The sequence below is a fragment of the Coregonus lavaretus genome (genome assembly GCF_964263955.1).
Source record: "Coregonus lavaretus genome assembly, chromosome: 33".
NCBI classification, from domain to species: Eukaryota; Metazoa; Chordata; class Actinopteri; order Salmoniformes; family Salmonidae; genus Coregonus; species Coregonus lavaretus.
The window spans coordinates 7,487,543-7,496,308 of record NC_140020.1 but is presented as its reverse complement, the minus strand read 5'-3'; the positions used below and the strand labels follow the sequence as shown (position 1 = coordinate 7,496,308).

At 41.4% G+C, this 8,766-nt stretch overlaps 2 protein-coding genes across 2 annotated transcripts; one reads left to right on the top strand and one right to left on the bottom strand.

Annotated features, from left to right (window-relative positions):
- Window positions 1-526: 526 nt before the first annotated feature.
- On the top strand, window positions 527-4,564 carry LOC311108253 (proteasome subunit alpha type-6). Its single transcript, XM_084150874.1, has 7 exons — window positions 527-702; window positions 1,406-1,500; window positions 1,627-1,708; window positions 1,913-2,068; window positions 2,175-2,353; window positions 3,623-3,717; window positions 4,021-4,564. Exons 1-7 carry the CDS (start codon window positions 627-629, stop codon window positions 4,076-4,078), a joined length of 741 nt encoding a protein of 246 aa, XP_084007000.1. The 5' UTR covers window positions 527-626; the 3' UTR covers window positions 4,079-4,564.
- A 1,365-nt stretch (window positions 4,565-5,929) lies between these two features.
- On the bottom strand, window positions 5,930-8,509 carry LOC311108190 (NF-kappa-B inhibitor alpha-like). Its single transcript, XM_084150809.1, has 5 exons — window positions 8,114-8,509; window positions 7,488-7,596; window positions 6,945-7,241; window positions 6,565-6,822; window positions 5,930-6,349 (listed from the first exon to the last, which is right to left on the bottom strand). The coding sequence occupies exons 1-5, from the start codon at window positions 8,359-8,361 to the stop codon at window positions 6,317-6,319; spliced, it is 945 nt and encodes a 314-aa protein (XP_084006935.1). The 5' UTR covers window positions 8,362-8,509; the 3' UTR covers window positions 5,930-6,316.
- Window positions 8,510-8,766: the final 257 nt, after the last annotated feature.

Here is an 8,766-nt window from a genome sequence, read left to right as displayed (position 1 = left end):
AACACTCCCCTCTGAATAGTAGCCTATCAGTAGGGACAGATATTTATGCTACCGTAAATACCTGATGAATGACGAAGAGTGTGAGTAGGCCTATCGATACAGAGAAAATGGGCTGCTCATCATTGCAGAAAAATGTGGTCTCTCACCTTTACCTGTTGGAAAAGGTGACATTCATTGTGTCCAATTAATGCCCAGAATTGGCCAATCACGTAGGCCCTATGCCTAGAATATAATAGAGAATAGAACAGAAATTAAATAATAACTTTAACTTCTATTTTATAATACTCTATTATATTCTATAATATTCCTAAATATAAAAATGATGAACAGTAGGGCCTATGAGTGAGCAAGAGGCCTATGTTGAGGTGAAGAAAAGAAAGAAAAAGGGATGTTTGTACTTTTTACAAGGTCTGTATTCTCCTGACATTTATAACGTTTGCATACTCAAAATAAAAAAGTATATGTTACCATGGCAACCCGGGATCACTGCCTCTTTGACTTCGGATGTAGTTACAATTTCTGTTTTACTTCTTCCGGGTGAACATAATTTTTTGTATGAAGTGAGATTTGTGCATGATAAATATTTGGGACTAGCTAGCTTTTTAGCTAACTAAATTCAAACCAAAATGTCCCGGGGCTCAAGTGCAGGTTTCGATCGTCACATCACCATCTTCTCTCCAGAGGGTAGACTCTACCAAGTTGGTTAGTACAGTGTATTTTCAATCGTATGCCGGCTAGCTAAATGCTCAGTCATGGTTCCTAGCTAACTGCTAAATTAGCGCTAACTGTAACCACAGACAAAATGGGAAACCTATCTTTGCTGTAACTAACTACAAGTTGCTAGCTAACAATAAGCATACTTTCCATTTTGAAAGTTATTTTGAACTAACTAATATTCTAGCAAGCTACACCAGTTAAATATCCGCATATTTAAACAGAATGCTAGCTAGCTAGGCTAACACCCGCCACATGTAAACTCAAGAAACACAATTAACATAGCTAGCTAGTTAGCTAATCAACATGAAGTTAGTTGTCATTTTTACAAGATAGCTACTGAAAACATGTAGCTAGCCAAAAAGCATTTGAGTACATCTAGCTAGCGAGTTATGTTGTTAGTAAGCTAATCTCGCGAGGCTAGCGAGTGTGGCAGTTTATTATCATGGTATCCCATTTTTTTCTCTGACAGTCTTATTAGTATGAGTCCATATAGTGGGACTGCTTTTATTTACATTTACATTTTAGTCATTTAGCAGACGCTCTTACCCAGAGCGACTTACAGTTAGTGAGTGCATACATTTTCTAAATCTGATGAACTGCTTTTGATTTTTGTTGTATGCAGTGATCCAATCATTAAAAATTATGTAATGTCCTGAATAACCCTGTTTTATGTATTGTTTTTGACAAGAGTATGCTTTCAAGGCCATAAACCAAGGTGGTCTCACGTCAGTAGCAGTCAGAGGTAAAGACTGTGCAGTAGTCGTCACACAGAAGAAAGTACCGGTAAGTTCAGCTGTAAAACTCATGCCTGTTTACCTAATTGTTTTAGGCTTCTCACCAGTGGAGGACTAATTTAGTACAACAATTGTATTTCTTAGAAATGACGTCACCTCGTTTTGTCTCCACAAGGACAAGCTACTGGATTCCTCCACAGTCACTCACCTGTTCAGGATAACGGAGAACATCGGCTGTGTGATGTCAGGGATGACAGGTAGGCTACAATACAACAGTCTTCAGCAGAGTGATGGACCATCCAGCCTTCCTTGCAGACAGATTGCTATGATGGTTACTCACAACAACTCAACTGCATGTGTATCTCAAAACACACACTAGCATGTGCATGACCTTTACCTTGTCCTGAACAAGTCCCAGCGTTGTTTCTAACTGCTTGTCTCTGGTCGTCTCCTACCCCCAGCGGATGGCAAATCCCAGGTCCAGAGAGCACGCTACGAGGCAGCCAACTGGAAGTACAAGTACGGTTATGAGATCCCAGTGGACATGCTGTGTAAAAGGATTGCTGACATCTCTCAGGTGTACACACAGAACGCTGAGATGAGGCCACTGGGATGCTGTAAGTGCATGTTTATTCATGTTCGCCGTCACTGGGTGTAAGTTCTACAGTGAAAGAAATGCAAAAGTAATGATCTGTGTTGTACTAATTTCATGTCTCTCCTCAGGCATGATAGTGATAGGTGTGGATGAGGAGTATGGTCCCCAGGTGTACAAGTGTGACCCTGCTGGATACTACTGTGGCTTCAAGGCCACCGCTGCAGGGGTCAAACAGACAGAGGCCACCAGCTTCCTGGAGAAGAAAGTAAAGAAGAAACTTGACTGGACCTTTAAAGAAACTGTCGAGGTAGAAATGCCCTTCCACTCCACTAACAGTACATACAGTACAAAGTTTAGTGAGACATACACCACCGTTCAAAAGTTTTGGGTCACTTAGAAAAGCAAATTTTTTGTCCATTAAAATAACATCAAATTGATCACAAATACAGTGTAGACATTGTTAATGTTGTAAATGGCTATTGTAGCTGGAAACGGCTGATTTTTTTATGGAATATCTACATAGGCGTACAGAGGCCCATTATCAGCAACCGTCAGTCCTTTGTTCCAATGGCAAGTTGTGTTTGCTAATCCAAGTTTATCAGTTTAAAAGGCTAATTGATCATTAGAAAACCATTTTGCAATTATGTTAGCACAGCTGAAAACTGTTGTGCTGATTTAAATAAGTAATAAAACTGGCCTTCTTGAGACTAGTTGAGTATCTGGAGGATCAGCAATTGTGGGTTCGATTACAGGCTCAAAATGGTCAGAAACAAATAACTTTCTTCTGAAACTCGTCAGTCTATTCTTGTTCTGAGAAATGAAGGCTATTCCATGCGAGAAATTGCCAAGAAACTGAAGATCTCGTACAACGCTGTGTACTACTCCCTTCACAGAACTTAATTAAATAGTACCCACAAAACACCAGTCTCAACAGTGAATAGGCGACTCCGGGATGCTGACCTTCTAGGCAGAGTTGCAAAGAAAAAGCCATATCTGACTGGCCAATAAAAGATGAAGATGGGAAGTCTGAGATATGGCTTTTTCTTTGCAACTGCCTAGAAGGTCAGCATCCCGGAGTCGCCTCTTCACTGTTGATGTTGAGACTGGTGTTTTGTGGGTACTATTTAATGAAGCTGCCAGTTGAGGACCTGTGAGGCTTCTGTTTCTCAAACTAGACACTCTAATGTATTTGTCCTCTTGCTCAGTTGTGCACCGGGGCCTCCCACTCCTCTTTCTATTCTGGTTAGAGCCAGTTTGCGCTGTTCTGTGAAGGGAGTAGTACACAGCGTTGTACGAGATCTTCCAGCTACAATAGCCATTTACAACATTAACAAGGTCTACACTGTATTTCTGATCAATTTGATGTTATTTTAATGGACAAAACATTTGCTTTTCTTTTGAAAACAAGGACATTTCTAAGTGACCCCAAACTTTTGAACGGTAGCGTACATTGAAATTAAAGTGAAATTAACTAGTAGGCGAAATGTTGTACGGTCAGTATTTGTTTCTCTCCTCTGCAAAAAAAGTGGATGAGATTGCATTGTCTCTTTCTTTCTTTCCTTCTTTCTTTCTTCAGACCGCCATCACCTGTCTGTCAACAGTCCTGTCCATTGATTTCAAGCCCTCTGAGCTGGAGATAGGAGTCATCACAACAGAGGACCCTAAGTTCAGGTGACACACCACTCTGCTCTGAACACTCTCACTTAGCATCATTAGTCCCCAGATAAAATACAGTAAGACCTTTGTTGTTTAGAAAGTGTGTAAAAGAGGTACAGTTTAGATGTTGGGGTGCTATATTGGGCTGTCCCACTAATGAATCACCAGAATAGTGTTGTTGTTACAACAACAAAAAATAGTGAGACATTTAGAATTTCATAATCCTTTCTGTAAGGTGATGACTAAGAAAACAGTCCATCCTGGATGGACAAAGGTATATTCTATTCTATTAGTCTGTCTTGTCTTTTCTGCTTGCAGGATTCTGACAGAGTCTGAGGTGGACACCCACCTTGTGTCCCTAGCGGAGAGAGACTGAGCCCAGAAATACTAAAGAGAGGCCCAGAGAGATGTGTAAGACCCCGTTAGAGAATGATGGGATTTGTAGTACCCAAATTGAAAAACAGTGTTAATCCTTGTTTGCTGTATATTTGCCCCCTGTTCCATTAAACATTTCAAGTAAAATATTCGGTTTTGATTAATTTGTTTTCAGTTTGAATCACTCAATGCCAGAACGGGTTTTCACTCAGGAACTAGAGTAACAGACTGCACAATATTTTCTGTGTGCATTATTCCATCTTGTTATTATGAAGTTTAAACCCTTTTCTAATGTATGCTTATGCCATTTTTCATTTTTGTATTTAAAAAAAAGTATGCTCAATGTGTGCCCATAGATTTGACTGAATTCTGTGCACCAGGCCATGGTTATATGTCCTAGTACAAACTTGAAAATGTTTGTACCTAAATTGGGTGCCTTGACTGTGAGACGTTTTGAACATTGCTGCAGAGTAAAACATGAACTTCCTGTTGTGGTTCTCCTTACTTTTAATCACATGACATACTATTGCAGAGCTGTGGTAAAGTTTATTTACTACAATCAGTCAAAACTGGTTGTGACCTGTTTTCCGCCTCGTATCATGATTTCTATGCATTCTCCACTTCCTTCAAGTCCGAAATAAAATGCACCTCAGGCGACAATCAAAAGGCAAACTGACTTGAGAGAAGAGTGCAATATTTCTATGTGATGAGGGAATGTCATACCAGATGGGGATATTTTCCTATTGGAAAATATCACATATCAAATTAGGTTTAGATAAGAGGCTAAAAGACTAATCCGAAGTCTCAGCATTTGTTTTGCTGACCCATCATGTTAGTTCTATGTCCAGAGGATATGAATAGATCACATGCAGAGATATTGGAACTGTTGTGTTCTTGGGTGAGGCTGAGTCACATTCCTTAGGAAATCCTCTGAGAATCCAGAGGTTAATAGGCCAACTGACGTTTATGGCTCACAGCGGATGGGCTGCAATTAGAGGGTCCATTTTACACTGCCATTACAACTAGCCAAGGACCATATCTTTCTCTACCACTGACTATAATAGTGTGCCACTGGGAGAAAGGGTTGTAGAAGATAAATGAGCCAGTCTATCCAGGAAGATAATAGGCATGGATAGTCCGGTAAATTTCAAGAATTCCCATATTGGTGAACAGTAGGTTCTTCTACAGAAGGAGTCGTCACTTCCCATTTCCACACAGACACTTATTCAGCAGCACTTCCAAGGTGGAATGTTTTGTACAGAACAGTAGTTCCTCTTACACATCTAATCCGGGGGGACTTTTAACAGTGTGACTCACTGATAGTGACCTCACCCCATCCAGGAAACCCCAGACTGTACTAATGCCGCATTCACATGTTCTTTGGAACTAGGAAACTCAGACATTTCCGACTTGCTGATTCGTTTAACACGGCACGTGTATAACTACAACCAGTTAGCAAGTCTGACATTTCTGAGTTTCCTAGTTCCGACTAGCACATGAACGCGGCATAAGGGCCTGTGGGAAGATCTCAATTGCATACTCCAGGCTTTCTCATCCAATGGGTTTTGAAATGAGGAGAGAGGGTATGCAATTGAGATCTTCCCTCTGTGTTTGTGTTGAGTAGGGGAAGGGGACTTCAGTTGTCTTGCAAGTCAATGAAAAATGAACATGACTCTTGTGTGGGATTTTCCTTGTCAGTGAGTGAGTAGCGTTGGCTAAGTGAGACAGTTTACTGAGGGTTCGATACTGTATATTGCTGTGTAGAAATGGCCATGAAGAATTACTAGTGTGACAGAAAATGAACTAAAAGCAGAGGGTGTAAGAGTAGGAAAAACAGCAGTCAAGGTCCATGTATATTATAGATGCATATTTTAATGATTCTTTTCAATAGTGTTTCACTCACATTTAATAAAAAATTCACAAGTATAAAAAATTATATCTCTGTATTTACAATATATGATGTCTGATATATACATGAAAATAAGAGAATTCTCTCAGAGGTCAGGGCTCATATTATGCCTCCCGGTGTGTTTGATTTTCACTGACCACCAGACTTCCACCCTGGACAAATGCCGTCTTCAGCCTCGTCTCTCTGTTGCCTTGTCTTTAGGCCAGCTCTATGTGGCTCTCCCCCTAAAGGCTTCTGGGACCTGGAGTTCCCACTGTGCTTTGATTGGACTGGACTGGCCAGTAGCAGCTTCATCGACTTGACTTCACACCACCACGTGACGCGACCGCTTCAATTCTGCCCGAATGTAATGTCATCGTATATCTGTGGAGAATAAAAGTAACAACATTAGGAATCTAATCGCAACTGTCATTTAAATAGAAGACAATATTCTTTTGGTACTATAGCCAATCCATTTGTCCAGATAGAGCCTTTGCCCAATCCCCCTAGTACTGCAGTTTTTTATTAATTTAACCTTTATTTATACAAATATAAAATCTTTTTTACAAGAGAGACCAGTGTAGCTGTTAGTATCTCACCTGTTCATCATCAGACAGGCACTCCTCCTCACTCTCTTCTGATTCGCTCTCAGGCAGCTCTCTGAGTTCCTGGGCCGTCTTCTCGTACAGCTGGTGGTGGATCTCAGCGTTCTGACGCCCGTAGGTCAGGTGGAAAGGCGTGTAGCCCCCGTATGTCACACTGTTGACGTCTGCCCCCAGGGAGAGGAGCCGGTGGACCAGGGATGGGTTCTGGAGGTCCACGGCCAGGTGGAGCGCTGTACGACCGCTACAATGTTCCTGGGGGAAACAAAAATACACCAAACATTAGTTCCTTTGGTCTGTAAATACATTTAGGTTTTAATTCATAAATGGGGATTCTTGATTCTTGGCAAAAGAACACCTGTGTGATGAAACCTTACCTGTGCATTGATGTCGGCACCAAGCTGAACCAGACTCTCCACCATGGAGAGGTATCCGTTAATGGAGGCGAGGTGGAGGCAGTTGTGTCCGCTGTAGTTGGGGAAGGTGAGGATGGAGCCGAGGTGGCGGGGGCAGTTCTGGGTGATCACACTGAAGGAGGCGAGAGAGCCCTTCTTACAGGCGATGTGGAGGGCGGTGTTCCCTCTGTCGTCTGCTATCCGCGGGTCACACCCAGCCGTCAGTAGCCTCTCTACCAGATGGGGCTGTTCTGTGATCACTGCCAGGTGGAGCGCCGTCTGAGAAGAATAAGAAAGTGGTAAGCTATTGTTTTCAGGTGTAAATACCACCATTTAGATGGCTTGTTTATAACTGTTAATAACTATGTAAGTGTAGTGATGTTTTACCACCCGTTTCAAAAGGACTGTTTTATCAACCAATTAATTTTGTTTTAATTAACCAATTAAGTATGTGTTTTAATTGACCTATTTTTGTGTTCTTCAATTAGTCAATTATAAAACAATTCATTGGTTATCTTTAATTACCTGTCTCTGATTGTTCTGTGCATCCAGGAATAGATCATCATTGTGTGACAGTTTTATCATCTGCTCAGCATGTTCTGTGGCTTCATGAATAATGGCCAGGTGGAGAAACCTGTGTGGAGGGGCAAAATAAAGAGTTAAAAACGGCTGCGCTTCAAATACGCACGTCGCAGAGGAAGTGGGTGGGAAAAAAAAGAACAAAGCGCGAGCACAGAGCATTGCGCAAGAATGGATTTTTTGGGTTATTTCCACCAGTTGCGGCTTGACACATCTGATACATTATCAGTTCCTGGCACCTCGCCAGGGACTTTCCTAACTGCGCATAGTTGATTTTAGTGCTGCGCAGGTCAGCTCTTAGCCAAAGTACACACTCAGCGGACAACGAAATCCAAAAGTCCTTTGTTTACTTGCAAATTCTGACTACCAGCTGCTTAATTTTACATATTTTGATAACAGGAGTATATCTGTGCGTTTTAAAAGTAATTTAGGCCTATAATGCAAATGCAAAAAAGATCATTGAAAAAGTCTAATTATAATCCAAAGCAATGTTTTGAGAATACAGCACTTTATGCAAAATCATATGCATTCATAAAACATGCAACATTCCCCAAAGATAAAAGTGAACTTACGTGTCTCTGTCCTCGGTCACTGTTTTCCTCCAGGGTTCATTACTGCAGGAGTTTGGCGTGACTTCGACGGCGGCCACTCGCAAGTCCTCCAGCTCCTTCACAAGGTTCCCATATTCATCCTCTTTTAGCGAATCCAGACCGCTATCAAAACGGTCTTCTTGGATTGATATCATTTTGCCATGTTTCGATACCATGTCATCGACGTTATAATCCATTTGGTTATCGTTTGAAACTCTATAAACATCCATATTGAATAGACTGACTGACTGACAAGTCGACACTACTCTGCTCCCTCTCAAGTCTGGAATGGAGTGCGTGTTGGAGGGAGGCGCCAGTGGCTTAAATGTTCTAGGGGGGAGGAGACAGAGAACGGGGGATTTCCACGTTGAGTTATCTCGACACAACTAGGGAAACTCATAGACCGGGCTTTTATGAGAAAAATTCCCTCTCGAATGAGCCCCATACTCACAGAGTAAGAATGAAAACTTGTAGTTTCCTATTAGACATACCTGTGATGCATACATAAATACGTTCAATGAATGAGATAGAATATGAATGAGAGACAGACATTAGAGGGGCCTTTGACTGCTTCTTGAAGAATTCCCTTTTCACTTGGGGAATTAATGTGTCATAACAAGGTAATTGAGGGACAT

What these genes read in the sequence shown, in the direction of transcription:
- LOC311108253 (XM_084150874.1), top strand. Translation starts at nt 627, where the DNA reads ATGTCCCGGGGCTCAAGTGCAGGTTTCGATCGTCACATCACCATCTTC. An exon ending in GGGTAGACTCTACCAAGTTG is followed by an intron (nt 703 to 1,405) that starts GTTAGTACAGTG and finishes GTTTTTGACAAG; the next exon opens with AGTATGCTTTCAAGGCCATA. An exon ending in GATGAGGCCACTGGGATGCT is followed by an intron (nt 2,069 to 2,174) that starts GTAAGTGCATGT and finishes GTCTCTCCTCAG; the next exon opens with GCATGATAGTGATAGGTGTG.
- LOC311108190 (XM_084150809.1), bottom strand. Translation starts at nt 8,361, where the DNA reads ATGGATGTTTATAGAGTTTCAAACGATAACCAAATGGATTATAACGTC. An exon ending in CACAGAACAATCAGAGACAG is followed by an intron (nt 7,242 to 7,487) that starts GTAATTAAAGAT and finishes TATTCTTCTCAG; the next exon opens with ACGGCGCTCCACCTGGCAGT. An exon ending in GTGCCGACATCAATGCACAG is followed by an intron (nt 6,823 to 6,944) that starts GTAAGGTTTCAT and finishes TGTTTCCCCCAG; the next exon opens with GAACATTGTAGCGGTCGTAC.